The sequence below is a fragment of the Mus pahari genome, chromosome 4 (assembly GCF_900095145.1).
Source record: "Mus pahari chromosome 4, PAHARI_EIJ_v1.1, whole genome shotgun sequence".
NCBI lineage: Eukaryota > Metazoa > Chordata > Mammalia > Rodentia > Muridae > Mus > Mus pahari.
In genome coordinates this window covers 110,548,141-110,569,710 of record NC_034593.1, presented here as the reverse complement: position 1 = coordinate 110,569,710, position 21,570 = coordinate 110,548,141, and the positions used below count along the sequence as shown (strand labels likewise).

The 21,570-nt window shown below is 45.7% G+C and overlaps 1 protein-coding gene across 1 annotated transcript in view; it reads right to left on the bottom strand.

Moving 5' to 3' along the window:
- Abca4 (ATP binding cassette subfamily A member 4) overlaps window positions 1-21,570 on the bottom strand; it is a 128,214-nt gene that overhangs the window by 67,166 nt on the left and 39,478 nt on the right. Inside the window, exons 8-13 of the mRNA XM_021195907.1 lie at window positions 20,059-20,299; window positions 18,447-18,586; window positions 17,483-17,599; window positions 16,695-16,892; window positions 1,556-1,761; window positions 834-1,010 (exon numbers count right to left, since the gene is read on the bottom strand). Coding sequence (XP_021051566.1) covers window positions 834-1,010; window positions 1,556-1,761; window positions 16,695-16,892; window positions 17,483-17,599; window positions 18,447-18,586; window positions 20,059-20,299 — 1,079 coding nt within the window. The remainder of the gene's footprint in view (window positions 1-833; window positions 1,011-1,555; window positions 1,762-16,694; window positions 16,893-17,482; window positions 17,600-18,446; window positions 18,587-20,058; window positions 20,300-21,570) is intronic.

Genomic DNA, 21,570 nt, shown 5'->3' with positions numbered 1-21,570 from the left:
CAGTGTCGAGCACTGCTTTCCTGTGTGTACACTGGACTTTATCTCTCCAGTTGGCAACTTTTCTCCACATTTTGCAGTCTCTGCTTCCTGGATCCCACAGTCACACACACACACACACACTCATGCTACAGTGACTTTCCCGTGTTCTCAACACCCCAGGAGTTAAATTCCTAAGCCAGCTATAGGTCAGGGAGTGTTTCTGACCCCGTCTACCATGATAATAAGCCTTCTGAGCACCTCTCCCCCTCTGTCCCTTTCTCCGACACTACAAAATCTATTTTCAACAAAACAGCAGGCTGTTTGCTTAACATGCTACTGGTCAAAGGATGGACAGGCGTTAGGATGGGGGTGGTCAGAGAGGGAGGCCAGAGCTCATCCAACACATTCCTCTACCTTTTCACCAAACACACATCAGAGGAATGTTAATTAGGGAAGGAGCTGCATTATTCCGAGGCTCCTAGGTACCAGACCTACTTGACAGACCTACTTGAATCTGCTGATCTGGCAGTCACTGGGAAAACGCCCTGACCAGAACCCTTCCACATACCAAACATACGACGAAGTGGAAATTTAAACAGCGGGCATCCCCCTTCAACCTCACTCCTATTGTTTGAACCTCCAATTTCCCTTTTGTACCCCCAACACCCTATCATTTATTTTCCCCTCTGCTTCTGTCTGGAGTGCAGAGCCAGCATCTTCTTCAGTCAGAACCCTGTTCTCCCCAATCTTCCCTCTTCCCTGGGGTTCCTTCGGGAGACTCTGAAGCCTTGAGAGCATTTACCCCCATTTATTGCTTTTCAGCCCAGGGAGGAAGATAGAGGTCTGGGACTCACGAGTCATCCACAAAACAGGGATAAGGCATCTGCTGGAGATAGACTCCAATTGGAGGCTCTGCCCGGCTCTGACTCCTCACGATCCCTTGCTCCACCATGTCCTGTAGATAGGCAAAACCTCCCCAGATGTACCGGAAATCTTCGACAGGATCAGCCCTGGGACCAGAGTCCCAGTACCTAAGAAGGCACAGGATGAAGGGGGAAGGGTGTAAATGTGAATGGGTAACTCACTTCACAAGCCCAGGTTACCCCACAACTCAGTCCCTTGACACATTCTCCTCAAGTAGTGGTCCTCAATCTTCCTAACTCGGCGACCATTTAATACAGTGCCTTGTACTGTGGTGAATCCCCCCCCAAGCATAAAATTATTTTTGTTGCTACTTGATAACTGTAATCTTGTTACTGTTAGGAATCATAATGTGACTATCTGTGTTTTCTGATGGTCTGGGGCCAGCCCTGTGAAGGGACTGTGACCCACAGGTTGAGAAATGATGTCCTAAATGTTTCCCAGACTAGCCAGCTCTACTTTGGGGTCACAGTGCTAACTCCGATGGCCATGACTCATGAAGTGACTGCTTCTGTCTACCTCCATCTGCACAAATCATACTTTCTCCCATTTAGCTTCCCTTCATCGATCCATTTACCCTTAATCCTCTACTTGCTACCAAATACAATTCACCATAAGTTCTGGAGAAACTGTTCAAGACTCAACCATCCATCACCTGTCTTTAATCTTATTGGTCTTCTCCACCACATCTATGTCCATCCGAATCTTGTACTTCACGTGAGGAGGTAACGAGCTGGCCCAGGGGTCCATGTCAGGGAACACCACTCCGGCCCAGAACCTGTTCTCCTCCAGGAGAGACAGGGCTCGCTGGATGAGCTGAACTTCGTCATCGTAACTTTCAAACTTATCCAGTACCAGACACTGCAGATGGAGGGTCACAAAGGTGGGGAGAATCTGAGGCCCAAATGTAAACAAAAAGGCAGAAGAAACTCTACTGCTCAAGGGATGGGTCCCCATGCAAAAAGACCGATACACCAAATGTGTATTTAATTACAGGGTCTGCCATTAATTTCTTTGTGTGCCTAGGTTGGTGTGTGTGTGTGTGTGTTTGTATGTGTTTGTGTGTGTTTGTATGTGTTTGTATGTGTTTGTGTGTGTGTGTTTGTGTGTGTGTGTGTGTGTGTGTGTATAAGGGCCCTGAAAATGATGACAGATTCTTATCACTGAAGAGTGTGTGTGTGTGTGTGTGTGTGTGTGTGTGTGTGTGTGTGTGTATAAGGGCCCTGGAAATGACGACAGATTCTTATCACTGAAGAGTTAATGGAGACTGCTCTGCCCAGATGTCCAAGACGGTCCAAATATGCAAGTCCTCAAAACGACACAAATACTCAAGGTTCTCACTCCCCAGCATGGGGAGGCGAGGGAGTGGGGTCACGGTGGACACAGGCTGCTTTGAAGATCAGAAAGCCTGAGGATAAAAGACTTTTAAAGAGAGAAGCATTCCTGGCATTGAACCTTCCTGGCTCTCTCCAAACACACACAGGCTATCCAGCTGAGGGACAAACCAGGAAGAGGAAAGCAAAGAAACAGACGGCCAAAACAGTCTCATCTGAGAGATCAGTCTCATGTACAGCTTCATGGTGAGAAAGTGAAATTATCCCAATATCTCTTTTCTCTGAGAGAGAGAGAGAGAGAGAGAGAGAGAGAGAGAGAGAGAGATCCATAAGAGAGCAAAACTAAGAATTTCCTTTAAATGGAGGATTGAGAAGTTGCCCCCTTGTACAGGCTTGCTGAAGTAATTATGTTATACTGGTATTCGTTTTACACGGGGGGTGGGGGGTGGTGGTTGTGTCCATGATTCTTAGAATATAACTCACGAGAGGTCAGACAGCCTTGTCTTGATTAATTTGTTCGACGAATATTTACAGAGTATATGCAACGTGCCAGAGCCTGTCGGGCTCCTTGGGTACAAGGAGAGAAGATGACAATCTCTTCCTGAGACAAACGCAAACCTGATGGCGGAGGGATTGTAGTGAACCAATGAGCTACCAATGAGCTCAGAGAATGGATGGAGGAAGGAAAATGGAGATCGGCTTGACCAAGCCACAAAGTCTTTATTTCAGAATCTCGAGAGGCAATGCCAGGGCACTGGCATTTTGTTAAAAGACAACGAAAACAAAGCCCTCCCCAGGTAGTGACAACATACAACACGTCAAGTGAAACACGTCGAGTGGTTGGGACCGGCGGACCCTTTGTTCTGCTGGATTCGGGAATTTGACGACCAACTGAGGGGTGTCTCAGGACACGCGCTTTCAGGCTAAGACCAGGAGAATTCTGGACAAGCCCTAAAATACCATCAGGTCACCGTAGGGTTCCAAGCAAAAGCATGACAATGAGATCAGATAGGGAAGTGGCAGGGAGCCCTAGGCTAGACTGCAGGAGTATACTTGGGCTTTAAAGAATAGTTAACTCCATCCAGGAGGACCTGGGGGTCAGCTGGAAACTTATTTGTGCTAGGGAAGAAACTGTAGAGACGTTTCTGGGTTAAGGGCAGACTGATAGAACCAGGGTCCCTCTCTCTCTCTCTCTCTCTCTCTCTCTCTCTCTCTCTCTCTCTCTCTCTCTCAATCAGGCTCTGAGTTCTGCCTGGCACACCAGGGCTAGGAGGCATAGCCTGCTGCACACATTCAGCATTATGTGGCTTATGGATGGATTCCTCCACGTGCTTACAACTATCCTTTAAGCTGAACAATGAATCTTGTTTATCCTCGCCAGGTAGCCCAGGAAAGTTAGACTCAAGAGCAGTGATTCTCAACATTTGGGGGGCAACCTCTTTGGGGGAGTCGTATATCAGATCTCCTGAATATTAGAAATTTACATTGCAATTCGTAACAGCGGCAAAATTACAGTTATGAAGTAGTAATGGCGTAATTTAATGGCTGTGGGGGGGGGGTGTTGCCACCCATGAGGAACTGTGTTAAAGGGTCACAGTATTAGAAAGGTTGAGAACCACTGCTCCAGAGGACTGGAAACTTCTAGGCATCAGTAGAGTGATTGTCACTTGATTAAGGAGAAATTAAAAAACCAGAAACGCAAGGGCCAGGGAGCTAAGCTCTACTGTTCTGGCAAGAAGCAAGCAGACCCAGCTCTCGCCCTGTGAACCCCTCATTCTGAAGCTTCTTCCTGCAAAGGATTAGAAGAGCAGTCTCCTTGGAGAGTGTTACAAAGTCACCCTCGCTGGGTTTTCTGACCTCTGTTGTCCTTCCTAGGACATGCCCATGTGGTAGTCTCAGTGTTGCAGAAAAAAAGGGAAGGACCTTTCAAGCTGATATGGGGAGGAGCAACAGGTGCGTGTGAAGACCCGCAAGGCCAAGCAGGGCTTAAAGGGCTTGTAATCTTAAAAGGAAATTAGATTGGTATTTCTTTACGAAATACAAGTAGGAGTAGACACTCACATCACAGAGCTAAAGGAAATAGATTTTCTTCAGTCAATCACTGTCTTACAAACAGGACTTACTGGCTAGGCTTAAAACAGGCCAGTCCTAAAATAAGACGAAGGACTTTAATATATCAGACGCCAATGAATTTTCATCTCTTCCAGGCAGAAGCAGCTAATACTCTGTTCATAGTTGTGTGTGTGTGTGTGTGTGTGTGTGTGTGTGTATCTAATGTATAGACCCTTAAAACAGCTGGGGAAGCCAGCTGCAGCCAGTCTGTCAGTAATTAACCCAACAGCAATACCACCACTATGGGAGACAGGTTCAGCAGCTGCTGGTTGGGCAAGGACACTTTGGGTCTGAGCTGCTACAAGGAGGTAACAGAACACGAGTTTACTATCTGGGCAGTGGTGACACATGCCTTAAATGCCATCACTCAGGAGGTAGAGACAGGCAGATTTCTGTGAGTTTGAGGCCAGCCAGGCCTACGGAGGAGTTCCAGGACAGACGGGAATACAGAATGAAACCCTGTTTCAAGAAAAACAAACCAATCGCATACACAAAACAAAGTGAAACACATGTTTTAAGTTTGCTTCAGGTCTGACATCGAGGCCTGACAAAGATGAGCAATAAAATAATCAAATTTGGGCTGTTTGTCAAGTTTAGAAGTGGCGTGTGTTTAAATAAGATAAACTAGACACAGACAAATGTCACATCTTCTCACTCATTGAGGGGACTAGTGAGTCAGAGTTGTAGAAGAATAAAGGAGTCTGCTATGGCCTGGGAGGTATAGCAGGGAAAGGGCCCAGGAAGACATTCAATATGGGAGGTCGAGTCAGAGAGGAGAGCATTCACTTCGGGGTTTCTTTCAGTGTAGCAGCATAACTATTGCTCATGACAACCTGGGATGGAATCCCCAGTACAGGAAAGAGTAGTGGCGGAGGAGAGAGACGCGCTGGGAATCGTTTTCATTCGGTACATCGTAGATATGAGTTCAACTGTCAAACTACACTACCATGATGATTTATAACTATTATGTCTCACTTAAAAAAATAAACAAAATACAGCATTTAGAATGAATTTGAAGTTAAATTTCTAAAATAAAATCAAAATTATTTGGGGAGACGAACGCTGTTTTAGGCAGTTTCACGTGGACACTGCACATTCAGTCGGCACCGCAAGGCACTGGGGATGATGTGTCTTAAAGGTGTGTGCTTTGATGTCCTTGCTTTCTCGGGGACAGAAGGGACCACAGGTGTGAAGAGCCTTGTTTTAAGTTCCCCTCAGCTCAGAAGCAAACTCTGCATGTATGCCTTCAGTGTGGACCTTGGAAGCCCCATTGCGTGCATGGGTGTTCCCCGTTGTTCCTTTGGGAAATAAGTCATAGGCTATATGCAAAGTCCTGAAGGTCTCTCGCCTTAGAGCTGTACTTCCAGCAGAATTTCCTGCGATGACCAACTTGTTCTCTCTGTGTCCTGTCTAATATGGCAGCCCGTGATGACATGTGGCTATTGAATACTACAGATTTCATTAGTGCCATCCTAAGCATTGAGTTTTCAGTTTCATGGGGGTGCTGGCTGCTATGGGGTAAGCACAGTTCCAGTGGTAATAAGTCCCTTCTGGTCGGGGCCATGTTCTGTTCAACGTGGTCTCTGGAATAGCATTGTTTTTTTCATGCTAGGGTGTCAACAAGTATATTCCGAACTGAATTGGTTTGAATTTGTGAGCCACGATGCTGCATGTGTGGCTGTAGCCCAGACTCATGAAAAACTGGCAGTAATTCATTTAAAAGAAAAAAAGACTTTTTGCTGTGATTCAGCCAGCTAGGGTCTAACTGTTGGGGGAAAAGAACTGATATAAACAAATACAGTGTTAATAACGTGACTTCCAGGGGCATCTTTGAACCTTATATATTAATATACTGGAATAAACAGCTGATGTTTTCAGTGATATTGTTGACTCCTGCGATGACGTGGGCTCCATCCTGGCTGTTTAATCAGGTAGCTGATTCACAGTCATATTTCCTGATGTGTTTTCCTAAGTGGAGACCTTGATACTCTGGGAAACACAGAATTTAGCAGGTTCTCAAACGTTTACATCTATTTTAAAACCTCTGAGCCGGTTTCCCCCTCGTCACCTTGGGAAGAGGCACAGCACAAGGTTGGGGTCTGACCGTCCTCTATGCCACCCCCTCTTGCTGTTTCCTGTGGCTTCTGCTGCCCTTGCTGTGATTTGAGCTGTGCCCAACCTCAGAGGTTCATTCTAAGGATCACATGAGGCAGTGTTTGTAAAAGACTGCAGTGGGTACCTCATACCAGGATTAAAAAGCCGGGGCAGGGGGTGTAGAATGCTCACCTAGCAAGCACGAGGTCCTAGGTTTGCTTTCCAACATGGCAAAAGCATAACAATAAACAAACAGCAACTACAAAGATCGAAAGTTTACTCCATGCCCCAAACAGTCCCAAGGGCTTTATTCGTGTGAACACATTTCATCTCCAGAATCACATGAAGGCCAGTTACTGTGGTCATTGAAAGCCCACAAAATACACTGATTCCCCTTAGGGGCAGAATCTCTTTTCATCCCCCAACAGTGCCCTGCACTGTCTCACGAATAACGAGGGCTTTATAAATGCCACTTTACTCTTTTTTTTGTAAAATATCTTTGAACGTCAACAATCAAGCGCCTCTCAAGTTCCTGCCAGGGTTAGTCTTCATTAATGACAGTTGTCCACCAGGGCAGGAAAGCAGTTATTTTCTTCAAATAATCTGTGTGAGGACACAGGCTGTCCTGAGCTAATAATCCACAGTGCTCCATCTGGCCAGAACAATGCTTTGGCCGGAAGCCAAGGCCACCTGGGCAATGGGGTAGAGAGGGTGGTATCTATTAGCTGTCCGTCGGCCAGTGGGTGACGGTCAGCGGGTGACGGTCAACTGCTGCCGCCCTGGGGAAGGTTTTATAAAAACCAAACACGAATATCACATCACCAAACTTTCTTTATGAGGTTAGAAGGAAGAAACTTCTTTGAATGTGAGTCGGGTGTGATTCAAAATGTATTCTCGTGGGAAGGCCATCTGCCTGTGGCCTGACTCCCTCCTGATACTTATACTAATCCCCAGAGCTAAACCTTGGCTGATGGGCATGTGTACTGGAACATGCATGTACCGTAAGAGGCCGAGCTAATAACAAATCCCTCATCAGAGGACCTGGATCGGATGCATTTAGTTTATTGTGACAGGTTTGTCAGGTACAACACACTGGGTTCTGATGAGGCCATGGAGTCTAATTTTAAATGCCGTCGTGTTCTATGCCACCATGGGGATTAGGGAAGTGTGACGGGCAACAAGATTGGCTAAAGTGCTCAACACATACCCAGCACACCTGCTTGGGAAAGTGAATGAAGTCAGTGCCCTCTGCCCCTCAGAGGTGAGCTTTGAGCAGATGTCACAGCAGGACCTCAGAAGCTCAGTGAGAACCAGGACAACACCCTCCGACAGACAGCCACAAAGCAGAGATGATCAACACACAAAGCGGTCCCCTAGTCCTCCCCCCAACCCCCAACTTCTCCTGCAGCTTCCTTCTACCAAGTGAAGTTCACAGTGACCAGGTTCGGGGAAAGAGAAGCCACCCTGCTGGAAGAGAAAGGCTGGAGCAACTGTGCCCAGGCCCCTGCCAGAAGATATTCATTTGTTAACACAGCTAAACAAAACATCAACTTGGAGGAGAAACTGCAGGGGAAGCGAAGATCCCTTCTTCAGCTGTGGCCTCTTGGTATCCAGTTCATAAACATTAAGTCATAGATTCATGGGATTATCTATTACGTGGTAAACTGTGTCTAGCGGAGGCCGTGAGGAAATATCTTTCTTTTCATTTGAACTTGATAATCAAAGGCGCCTGGCACATCGTGCTGACAGTTGGGCATAAATAGCCATATTTTGACCATGAAACCTCAAAGGCAGCTAGGTCAGTCTTGAGAGATAAGGGAGGCATTGAGGCTTTTTATCCTGCCTTACATCTCTCCAAAACAGCTGATAAGCGCTAGTGGAAGCCTCCTGTGGTCCAGATAGCATTCATGCAAACACCTGGGGCTCCTTTTGAAAAACACCATGGGAGTGGGCAAAGATCCCAGAATTAGTTTCCTGGCAGATGTAAACTACAACCTTCACGATTTATTTCCAACTACATGGAAAAAGCCGTGGTGTAAAATCACTTTGGGATTCAGGCAGTGTGAACAGGCTTCTGAAACATTCACTCACAAAGAGTGAAATGCATTGAGGCTAACCAATATAGAAGATAGATAGAAAGAAAGAGAGAGAGAGAGAGAGAGAGAGAGAGAGAGAGAGAGAGAGAGAGAGAGAGAGAGAGAGAGAGAGAGAGAGAAAGAAAGAAAGAAAGAAAGAAAGAAAGAAAGAAAGAAAGAAAGAAAGAAAGATAGGTGGGTGGATGGGTGGATGGATAGATATAGTACTGAAATGTACAAAAAGGTGAGGTTGAAGAATGAGGACTTACAAGGACCAGGGCAATGCTTTCTACCCAGCTGGTTCCAATGAAAATCACCATCACTTGACTAACTTTCCAACACTTAGTTCTCCCAGTTTCCTGTTCCATTGTTCCAACAACACCTGGAAGTGAGGGCTACTGTGTTGAATAATAATGGGGCTATATGTGCTCTGGCAAGTAGGACCACTCTGTACCACAAACACTGAGTTCTGCCCACTAGTAGCTGTTACCTGAATAGCTTGGGTTATCCTCATTTTTCAGATAGATGGATAGCTATGTTGTCCCCAGTAACAGAGCCCAGACATAGATGTTGAAGAGTATGTCTTGTCACACACAGAATGAAGCTTTCATGAGCCATGCTGGCCAAGTCCAGACATCACTGGTTGCAGGATATTTGGTCACACTCACATGGTGGGCCCTGAAATTGTATTATTTACTGGAAAAAAAAATGTTTCTAGTTGTGTGGCTCAGCCCTTAGCACACACCTTTAATCCCTCTGGCTAGAATACAGACATGCCCAAGCAGGGAAGGTAAAGTTAGTGTGTAGGAAGCACCCGAGTTTAAAAGTGATGTCTAATTGAGTGGCAGACAAAGTGACAAATTGGAGAAAGGTTTGACAGAATAGGATATGCCCAACTCTCACAAAAACAGACAGGAAATAGAGGCGCAAGAGAGAATAAAAGAGGAGACAGTTTTCCTCGGAGAGAGCTTGAAGAGAAAACACGCTAGACAAAGGTAAAGATAAAATGAGCCAGAGAATGAACAGGAGCTAGAAGATTAGAACAGATCACTAGAGTTAGTTTTAGGCTCTAAGCTGAGCAAAAAGTCAGAGGCCAAGAGAGAAGCCAGATTGAATCAGTTAAGCATGGAGAAGGGTTTGAGCCAGAACAGCGAACCAGCCAGCCAGAAGTCAGAACAAACTAGAACAGGCGAACTTATTTAGTAGTAAGTCTCAGAGGCTGAAAACATTGTAGGCCTAAAGTAGATTGTATAGAGGCTAGAAGCTTCCAGAACTAAGCCTAGATTGGCAGACAGAGGCAGAAAACCTTGGAGACAATGATATCAGAGGAGTAAAAGTTACTTTTTCAATCAGCATTTTTCAATGTCACATCTATTCTCTGCTCAGGTTCCCGCTCCGTGAGAACTTGTCTGGTAGGTTCATACCTCTGGTTCTCATTTAAACTTTTTTTCTTCTGCCTAAAATTGTCTTTCTGGTTTTCTTAGCCAGTGGATTTAACCCTTGAGGCTCAGCACAAACATTATTTTCTGCTTAGGTTTAGCGTTTATTGGTGTCTACTTTATGCCACTAGAGATCTACTCAGGAATGCTGAGAAGTCAAAATGAAAAACAAGATGGAGTTTGAGCCCTTGAAGTGGTCAGGCCAGCATAGGTCGGGTGTGGACAGGTCATGACTGGGCTCCTGTGGAAGGAAGAAAAAGGCTAAGAAGGCTTAGGAACCACCCCTACTGAGACCTGAAGCATGGATGTAGGCACGGCCAGACAAGGCTGCAGAGAAGTAGGGGAAGGGCGCTCTATCCAAGCTGGGACTGTCTGGGACAGTCTCATAGGATAGGAAAGAGCTGTGGAAGCATTTACTTTCACAGTGAGGAGACATTCCTGAGGACTGGTAAGCCATATTTCACAGCGGGCTTAGGTTTAAGCAATATCTCCTTGGAGAGGATGTGGGAGCTGACCAGAGAAGCAGCAGGAGCCTGGAGGCCTGGGGAGGGGCTAGGAGAGATGGCAGGCCTCCACGAGGAGCCACTTGTGAGGAAGGAGAAGAGAGAGAACATGGAAGAACTGTCGGGACTCGGACAACTTGGACATTTGCTTTTGTATTTATACAGAGGAAGCTTCTGGGGAGTCAAGGGTTAACAGTAATTATTAGTCGTTTCTAGGTCAATTCATGTAACTACCTACACTCCGACCTTTTGAGTAGTCATTTTAATCTGGCTATTTTTAAGGGAAAAAAAGAAAGAAAGAGACCAATTCACCTCAAATATTGTAAAATAGTTGCTATCTTTATTGGATTCGATATGTAATTTGAGCAAATAATACCTGAGGGCCTCTGGACCTTGTATGTTACAGGGAAAAGAACGTCATCACTGAAGTCAGTACAGATCTGGGTTAGAACTCTGAAGTCCCCATTTACCTGCTGTAACATGGCAGGGAGTCAAGCCTCTTAGAGGCTTTGTCTTAAACGCTGCACAGTGACAGCAGTTATGGCTACCTGGCACAGAGGAGGGCTGCAAGAGATGATAGTGTCCAGCACAGCCCTGTTCCCCAGGGCCCACGCACATCTCTCTCCTCCGCCAGCGTCCCAAGCCTGCCTCCACCTGTTTGCTCTTCTCTGCGTGAGTTCTAGGTCTTTGAGAGATCCAAGAGGCATAAAATACAGTGATTGTGAGTTGCTTAGGACCTAATTCATGGCCCTTGAAATAATAATTGCTCTTGTGGTATGGATTTCTGTCCCCCTGTCTAACTCTCCCACAATACCTTCCCAGTCTCTGGGGTCATTGAGTTAACAGAAGAAAGGAACACGGGTACCCAGCCAATATTTGCACATCTAATTCTACAACATGTTACCCAATCTGACCTCATCTCTCTATCCAATTTTCCCCTTAAGTTAGCCTGAAAAATACATTTCCTGAGAACATCATGGTTGATGGTGGTGGCATGTGGACAGAAGTATTAAAGGTGCCAAGAAAAAGTAGTTTAAAAAAAAAACCACTCTGATAATTCAAGAAAATAACCACCATCCAATTCATAAAGAGTTATGTACACTGACTGAGCTGATAGCCAAAGAAAAGCAATTAGTGACTACATTTTTTTTTTCCTCAAGCCTTAGCAAAAGGTAGCTGTTACTGATTAAAGTACAATTTTATGCTTTGATTAGAGATATTTTTATTTTAAAGTTTGGCTGAATTCAGCTTCCTGATATGAAATTTAAGACCTGAAATTTAAATGTACTAAGAAATTTAAATCCACTGTGAATTGTACATAGTATTTGGTTTTTGCTAGGCTTAACCTTTTGCTGAGCAACAACAACAAAAAAATTGAAGAGGAAAAGTATATTTATTTCAACTTAAGGGTAATCAGAGGAATAGTTTGTTGATTTTTGTAATTGTGTTTTTCTATGGAAAACATGTGGGTAGAGACACCTATAGGTTATGAATAAAATGTGCATGCATATGAAGTTACGATGATTACCTAAACGTGGGTCAGCAAGATGGCTCAGTGGGTAAAGTCACTTGCTATCAAGCCTGAAAACCTGAATTAACCCTAGAAGCCCTTATGGTAGAAGGAGAGAAATTACTGTACAAGCTGTCCTCTGACTTCCACATGTGTCACGGCACACCCTACACTGCCCTCTACCATACATACACAAAGTAAATAACAAATAAACCAACATACCCCCCATAAATTATTACCTATAAAGTCCTTGCTAAATTTCAGGCTCCCTAGATTTGGAGACATGGGTAATGGGACGGTGTCTGGGAAAAGCCACTCTACATGTGAGAGATGTGCAGGTCCTCAAATGTCCACACTAGCATGGCTGTCTCTAGACAGCTGTCCACCCACTAACCAAGAAGTCTGCCTCACTTCAACCTTTAGTTCTCGGGGTCAGCAGAAAGCCAGCAATCGGCTATGGGATGAGGGACAGTCCACAGAAAGCTTTATCCAGAAGGTAGCTGGAGGACACGGATGTTTCTCAGCCTCTGGGTCACTGTCCAAGTCCAGCATGCCCCAGAGCTATCCTCCTAGGCTTTGGAAATAGACAGACCCAACTGTGACTCTAAGCCAGTTCACCGGGGCTAAGCCAGAGATCAGCATGAGAAGCCATGACTAACATTTAGGCATTTTCGAGTGTAAGAAAAGGTACAGTCTTTACTTGGTTCATGGTTCAGAGCAGCAGCTGCCATGTGTACATACATGCTCTTGGTGTGAGCCCAGAGTGTCTCATGCCATCTCCACAGCCGCTCTGAAGAGGCATTAGTCCTACCCAACCTTCTAGATGAAGAGTCCCTGAAGCCTAACATTTACACACAGGTCTGATGAATGTGTTAAGTGCTCTGCCACCGTGCTCACTCACATCCTGTCCTCCACAATGACCTTGCATCGCTACTTAGAATTGTGCATACAAGAAAAATCAAGCCTTAGAGTGTCAAATTTCTCAGAATGACTCATAAGAAGCGGAGAGTCCAGTTCATAAGCCCCGTGGGACAGGTTGGACAGTCCTATGCGTGGCTGTTTTACCTGGATCCACAGACAGATTCAGGAGAGTGGATTTCCTTCAGGGTGCTCCATCCATGGGACAGACCTCAACCTAAGCAGGAAGGAAGGGATTTAGCCCTTCTGGTCACTGAGAAGAAAATCTACTGAATCACTTCCCATAAAGAGGAGAGGCTTAAAGATGTCTTTTTTGTTCTCAGAGCTCCTGTTGTTTTTCAATATCACAATTAAGCGTCCCATTGTTATGGGTAAAAGAATTCATTTGCCTAATTTTCCATAATCGGTTTTTGGTTTGCTTTCTGTTTTTAGAATAGGCACAGATGTAGGCTCGGAGATTGTCCCATGAGGAAGTGTTTTAAACTCATTAGCACTAGTCCCATGATTGAAAAGGAGGTACCAAGCTGACCTTCTTAAATAAGGCATGGGTGGCAACACAGTAGCATTCCTGTCCTGGAGAAACCTTTACAACTCTCAGAGAGGGGTTTCACAGCAAGTGTGCCACTCAGGGTTCTCAAGGCTCCTCCAGATAGCCCCAAACACAAGAGCAGATGCTGAAGAGCTGAGGTCGACCGCTGTGGCCCCTGTCCCTCACTGCCTCTCCCACTCTAACTTCTCCTTCCTGTCCCTTAACTCCTTGCTTCTCTCACCCCGAAGGGCAAGACGATAAACTGAATCATCACCACGGCCTTTATCGAAAGCCTAGTAGGGGTCCCCACGGGGAGGCCACTGACTCTTGGCCACAATGGCCTGTAGTCAAAGCCCTGGGGAAGTCACAGTGGCTGAGAAGCTAGATACATGGTCAGCAGCTTCAAGAGCTCAGAGCTAGGCACCAGCTGGGGGCCAGATTCCACTTAGGCCCGGTTCGTTTGTACTTCGATTAAGACTTGACAGTGATTAGTGCTTCTTATGCGACAGTGTCTTGCATGAAATAGCTCATTTAATTCCCAGAACCAGCCAAGTATCAGGTCAATACTCCTAAAATCCACAATTCACAGCTATGCCGACTGAGGAACAAACAGTAGATAATTGAGTCTAGTGAAATCTCAACCCAGAGACTTAATTCTTAACTGTTTAAGAGGATGACACATAATAGATTACACATCTACTGCTACTGTATTAAACACAAGATGCTTAGAAAAAAAAAACAATTCCTTTAGGACTGGGGGATATAGGTCAGTTGGTAGGGTGTGGAAGGAAGGAAAGAAAGAAAGAAGGGAAGGAGGGAGAAAGGGAAGGAGGGGAAGGGAGAGAAGGAGGGAAGGAAGAAAGGAACTTTTCATACATGATACAAAGTCAAGTCAAAGACAAGCGTTATTCTTCCAATACCTCACAAAACCATTGTTGAGAACCAGTGTAGGAGCACATCAGCTCCCTGGCATACCCATACCTATCTATGCACAGGCTCTGTCTGCCTAAGATTAAGACAACGGGGCAGTGGTAGCAGTGGTGGGCCCGGGGATGGGGGCTTCACTGCAAGAGGGAAAGAGATCGGTTGGTCACTGTAAATGCTCCGCATCTGTAAGCACTTGTGCAATACCAGGGCAGTAAAGGGGAATTCTGAGTCAGCTGGTCAGAATATGTTTTAGAAAGAGCATCCGAGGTCATTATTGTCTTCTGGTAAGATGGGGATTGCTTCAACTCTGGTGCTTCGGCCACCATGCTTCCTACTAGCTGAGAAGATACTTCAGGAGCATGTGCAGTGATGTCAGCGTCCAGGATTCTAGAGAAGGAGGTTCTAGGGAATGCTGTGGCCCCAGGGCAGCGGGAGACCTCAAGAGCAGCCAAGAATACACAAAGCCAGGCCTTTCCTCACCAGTGAGTTATTCCGAGAACACACCATCTGGGACGGAGGAGCTCACTCCTAGAGACCTCAGATTAAAACTCCCTTTCCTGTTTCTAGAAGCAACTTCAGCCTCCTAATGACCTTAGTTTTTTTGGAGGTTGAGGCCCAGCCCATTGGGTGTGATCAACCTTGAGGTGTGAAAATCTCGGAGGCTGTGAGGTTGGGATCTGAAGAGGACTGAAATGTGCCCACCGATGCCAGGTAACCCATCTCGATGGTCAAGCCCGAGATGGACACACAGACAGCCTATTCTTACTTGAACTTGAACAGGAGCCTGAGGGGTCTGAGGGGAGGGCTACAGATCATGAAGGAATGAATTTCCAAGCCTGTGAGGCAGCAGAAGGAAGACCTGAGGGCAAAGTCTCAAATCGCAGATGCGTGGGACTGGAGAGACCAGCAACTCGGCAGTGGAGCACTCGCTTGGTCCGTATGAGGCCCTGGTTTCTACCCCCAGCACCACAAAGAAAACAAACAAGAATGAACAGGTATATAGATGGTAGCAAAAGAAAAAGTCACTGCAGGCTTGAGCAGACACACATTTCCTCTTCTTTTGGGACGATGCCTCCCTCACTTCATAGGAATCTTGCTTCAAGTCCCCCACAGCGGCGGCATGTGTCCAGGCCTCCCGGTCAGAACTACTCCCCTCCCCAGGCATTGAGACCCAGAAGTCTGATGGAGGGAATGAGGCGTGGGAGGGGGCCCTTTGGGGGTATTGCTTATGCTGTGAGAAAGGTGTTCCCCCTCCTCCTGTGGAATTTTCTGGTGCAAGGATGAGCGCCGAGGGCTGTCAGCAGCTGAGGCATTACCAGTGGAGAGAAACAGGCTGGATGCTTCCGTGTTGAGTCACTCCGGCTTTAAACATTTGAGTGATGCAAGCAGCTGTGTGTTTGGAATGTGATGCTGGTGTCTGCATGGAGGGATGCCTGGATTAACACAGCGCAAACTCCGGAATCCAGGGAGAAAGCTGCTCAGACAGGCTGGTACAAGGCTTGAGCCCTCCCAGAGCCCAGAGAGCAAGATGTAGAGTTGAGAGATAATTGGGAGGTGGAAGACAGACAGAGCACCATGACTGGGGCGTGACAGGGGAAGAAAGAGGTCATCAGGGCTGGCTCTGAATTCAGGCACACCCAAATTTGGACTCTGTTTGGTACTCCTAATGGCTGTGGGATCTCATTTAACCTCTTTAAGCCTTGGCTTCTATGTCTACATACTGGCAGCGATAACACTCCATACTTTATGGGATTGCTAGGGGATGAGATAAGGCATGTGGCTACAAAAACATGTAGCACAGAAGTGGCACCAAGTAGCACTCAGTCTAGAACCACACTCTCTGACAGTGAAGGAAAAAGGACAATTAAAGATGGCCCTGAAGTTCTTGGCTTAAGAATCTGAAAAGGCTACTGAAATTAATTGGCACTAGAAGTGCAGGATGTACTAGGAAAGGAGAACAGGAGTTTATTTTTTGACCCATGCTGAATCTGACATGCCCTTAAGACTTTGGGGTAAGGGTGTCCAGCAATCGACGGGACTCAGACTCGAGGTTTGGTGGACACTGGCCAACAGGAGGTCATTGGAACAATGGCAGACAGGAGATATCTGGGAATGGATGTGTGCTGAGGGGAAAAGGAGAGAGCCAGAGGAGTCATGAAGTTAACAAGACATGAGGACAGCATGCAAGTCTAGAGAAGATGCTGCCAGATGGCTGTGGAACCCTTATGTCTTTGTGGGAAGGATGAAAGACTGAATCCAACACCAGCTGACTGGCTGGCAGGTCTCTAGCCTCACCCATGACGTTATCTTTAAGAGGCCCGCTATGGTCCTTAGGTGGATTGCTGCCTCTTACCTCCAGGTATTGATTAGCCAGGCGTAGGAATCGGTCAGTGATGTTGAATATGTCCCTCCAGTCATAGCTGGACATATCATCAGCCTGCTTCTCTCGGGGACCGTTAGAGAAGAAGTTTAATATGGCTTCAGTGGGAATGCCTTCTTCTCCAAGCTGCCTATCTATGAAGTCTTTTACCGTTGGGTGCTGCAGGGTATCCTTGGGAAGAAAAAACATAGTCTCAGAAATTAAGAATTCCACGGGCTCTTTGGCCTTCGTCTCAGATCACGTCAGATGTTTAATGATTACGGATCGAGACACGAAGGCTCACTAAACAAGCTGGTAGGCTTGAACATCTATCATCTTCTTTCAACACAAGCGCTTCTAGAGTAGAGGAAGGCAGAGTATGGGAGGGGTATTGCTGAGCATGTGAAAATGACATAGAAGATTTCCTTTTTATGGCCTTCTGTTTTGTTCTCATTTTAATTGCCTTGCTATTGAGAACTCTTGGCTCTTGGGCTTTACAAAATTGCACACGAGGCCACCAGACAGACATAAGTGACCATCTTGGCAGTATAGAGCTGGCCACTTCAGGAGTCACCTCTTTGAACCTGATGCCTTCAAGTGAATTCATGGGAAAAATACTGACCTTGTGGCAACTTTTAAATTGTCCCACCCAATACCCATGATGCCACTTGGTGACATTTCCAGGCTAGTGCTTGAGGTTCTATCGATATAGCTTGGCCTGGCTGAAGTTGGAATGAACTGTCTCCGGGGCCCTCCCCATCCTATGTTGTCAGCATCCTTACTCGGATCACGGTCATCTGTGCGCTCTTCTCAAAGAAGTACCAGATCTGGGGCCCCACTTCCTTCCAGGCTTTCACCAACTTCCTAACTCGATCCAGTTCTTCAAAAGTTGAGTTGGCCTAAAATAGACACACAGAAAGAAACAGAAGAAATTGTAAGAACCTTTGCTTCGGTCTTTTTAGCCCTCACCATAAACTTTTAAGATGTTATATTAAGGCAAAGCTCTTTCTCCTCCTCTTCCTTTCCTCCTCCTCTTCTTTTTATAATAATAATAATAAAAATAATAATAATAACTTATTATTTTAAGTATATGGGTGTTTTATCTTCATGTATGCCTATATACCACATGTGAGCTGCCATGTGGGTTCTGGGAATCGAACACTGGTCCAGTTCTCTTAACAGCTGAGTCATCTCTCCAATCCACAAGGGGCTTCTTGGAAGTGCTTTTACTTTCCTAGAATATTGCCATTCCTCAGACTCTAGGATTGACAGAATCTAATTTGTTAGTATCTCAGAGATACATGCAATAATGATGCTACTGATTCCAAGTCTCATTGAGTTGTACTTGGGATCCTAGTGAGCAAATATTTATCCTCCCCATCTTTGCCTGTTCTAGGAAGCCAGAGATCAAAAAATGCTGAACATTTCCATTAGGAATATAAGTCACACAGTGGGAAAGAAAAGTCCATTGCAGGACCGCAGGCTGCTTCAGAGAGGGTGGGTCCAGGCAGGGCACCAGAGCAAGGCATTCCTACTGTGACTGTGCATGGGGGAGGAAACCCAGGAATCCATTTAGGGGAAAATAAGCCAGAGGGGAGTCATTGGCAGGAGTCTATTTAAACACACACACACACACACACACACACACACACACACACACTACATGCATGCACACGCACACACATGCACACCATTGTCTTCTGGGAGGTCGGAGACAAAAGAGAACTACACCAGCTGGGCTCTTACATTCTTCAGTAGCCTTCGAGCAGCAGGGGAATCTGGAGTAAAGAGGATTTTTCCCATCAGCAATGGCTTTGCCGCCCTCCAGGCTATTTTGGTTAAAGGGTTTGACTCCAGGCTCTGGATCAATGAATTACAAAAGGATGCTGTCAAGAGAAAAGGGAACATTTTTCAAAGCTCCCCACGGCTCATAACTAAACAAGGTCATTAGTGCATCAAGTCCCATGCCTAACTCCCATTCAATGCCACACTGGACAGTGTGAGGATAATCTAAGTTATTAGGATGGACCCCACTAATAACAAGCTCCCACTAGCAACAGTGAGAGACTGCCACAGTGCCTCTTGACAATAGCCTACAGGCTGAGACAGGGGGCGTGACTGTGCTTGTGCTTTTTTCTGCTTAAAAGAGAGAAGCTGAGGAGCGGCTTGTGATTTTTGCAAGAGACCAAAGAGAGTGAAAGCCCAAATCTTCTCTCCACCCCCACTCCCCGCCCACCCATCCACCCCACCTCACCCCATCCCACCCCCCCCCCCCCACCCCCACCCCCGCCGCCGCTGCAATCTCAGCTGTAGTCTCAAGTCATTCCACATCTACTAACTCCTTCTCTTCCTTGTACGTAACTGTCTCGGCCTTCAACTCCTTTTGCTGCATCTCTTGGCTGTCTTTTTGTAATTTCAGAGCCCAGCCCAGCCCAAGATAGTGAAACTGAGGGAGAAGGTCTGCCAGGGGCGTGCCAGCCCTGTTGGCTTGCCAGGATGCTATTGGCCTGAGCTTTATTATAACTCTGCATTGCCTTCTTCTTTATCACTCTTCTCTGTCCCTGGACTTAGTCACAGTTCAGTTACATCCATGGGAAATGTCCCCTTTTCCCTTTCCAAGTGGGCATGGGTGCCTTCCATGGCTCATGCCCAGTCTTCTATGAGCACCATTCTCCTCTACAAGAGGAAGGAGGATTTCTGGGAGAAATCTCTTTGCCCAAGGCCACTTAACAAGAGCAAAGAGAATCAACCCTAGGACTGGGGTTTCTTAGAAGTGTTACTCAGTGGTTCTCAACCTTCCTAATGCTGCAACCCTTTAGCACAGTTCCTGATATGGTGACCCCTAGCCCCTAAAATTATATCACTGCTATTCCATAACTGTAATCTTGTTACTGTTATGAACCATAATGTAAATATCTGTGTTTTTCTATGGTTTTGGTGGGGTCACAACCCAGAGGTTGAGAACCCAACATGCTAACCCATCTTTTTTTTTTTTTTTTGTATTTGTGTGTGTGTGTAATGTATATTGTAATGTAAATGCACGTATATGCATGTGTGTAGAGGGCAGAGGGCAGCCTGAGGTGTGCCATGTAACTCACTTTTATCACTAGCTCGGGACCTGGTAAGACAGCTGACCAGCAAACCCATCGTCTTTTCTCAGCCTCAGCTGTGATTACCAGTGGCACCACATCTTCTGGTTTTGTTTTTCTCAGTGGATTCTGGGCATTGAACTCTGGACCTTGTGCTTATGCAGCAAGAACTTTACCAACTAAGCCATCTGCCCAGCTTTCCCACATCCCTAACCCATCTTCTTAATCCACACCAGTGCCAGTTTGCTTACAGGCCTCAGAAGACTTACTTGTTCTTTTGTCATAAGAATAGGCGGGATCTTTCCTTGTGGAATCAATCCCCAGGAAGGCTTTATAGTTATTGTCTTCATACCAGTTAAAGGAGAACACTCGGGAACCTCCTCCCTCTGGGTACCCACACAAGAGGTCAGACAGGATGCTCATCAGCTGTGTGAAGGTCTCAGGACCACCATTCTGCAGGAGAGGTCTGGTCACCCATAGCAAGTCTTGAACACTTGGCCGATGGATAAACTAGGATAAGGAAAGGGCTTTGAATAATCTTTTAAATTTTTTTATTTATTTTATTTCATGTACATTGGTGTTTGGCCCGCATGTGTGTCTGTATGAGGGTGTTAGATCCCCTAGAACTGAAGTTACAGATGTCTGTGACCTGGATTGGTACTGGGAATTAAACGTGGGTCCTCTGAAAAATCAGCCAGTGCTCTTAACTGCTGAGCTGTCATGGCAGCCCTGACTTGGAAGAATCTTAAAGCAGACAGAATGAAGGCCGTTTTCCTTATTCAAAGGGAAACATAAATTTTCTCAGCAATTCTTAATTCATCTGCAGAAGAAGAAAAAAACCTGCTGTCATCTATTTGAGGATAAGCAAAAACACAAAATATGCTAACAATTGTCTGTTTTCCTTTGTTTGGGTTCCTTGGGATTGTGTCCTTGGAAAAACGCAGAGACTATATCACCAGAAGCTAATCGTTATCCTGTTCCGGAAGTGCAAAGCCATGGCAAATTTCTATGATTGAAAACTTTAGAATGTGGTGTTCTATATTTGGAAAATTATCCCTTTTAAGCTTTCCTTTGATTTATGTGTACCTGTGTATCTTTTGTCTGTGTCTGTATGTGGACATGTGCATACAGATGTCTACAGATGTCGGAAGGGGCTGTTGATTCTTCCAGAACTGGGATTACACATTTACAGGGAGCTGTTTTGTGGATGCTTGGAGCGGATCGCTGTTTCTCTTCAAGAACAGAAAGCACTCTTAATCGCTGAGCCGCCTCTCTGGCTCCTCAAATGTCTTCTTATTAACTTCATTTTATCCCATGTGAGTGCTTCCATTCAACTGAAATGTGTGGTTTGCTCTTTCCCTCCCACCCCACTCCCATTTGAGCTCGAGTGTGTGTGTGTGTGTGTGTGTGTGTGTGTGTGTGTGTGTGTTTTTAAGATTCAAGCAAAGAACAGAAGTCTCACTTATTGGATGAAAATTTCCAAATTCTTTGTCCACTAAGAGGAACCTGGTATTCTTCTCATCTCTCTCCTTATGGTGGGTGTCAAGGTACCCGTAGCTTCATCTTTGAAAGGTATATCTGTGATGCTGAGAAATCTAGGGGACACTGGCAAGTGGCACCAGTGTCCTGGTTCCCATCAGGCCACTTGGCTTCACTTTAGGGAAAATATAAAGTAAAAACAATGTCGTGTTTATTCCCTAACCACACCTTACTAGTCACATTCTAAGGAACTTGGAAATTAAAAAAAAAAAAAAAAAAAAAAAAACCATTAGGATCCAACC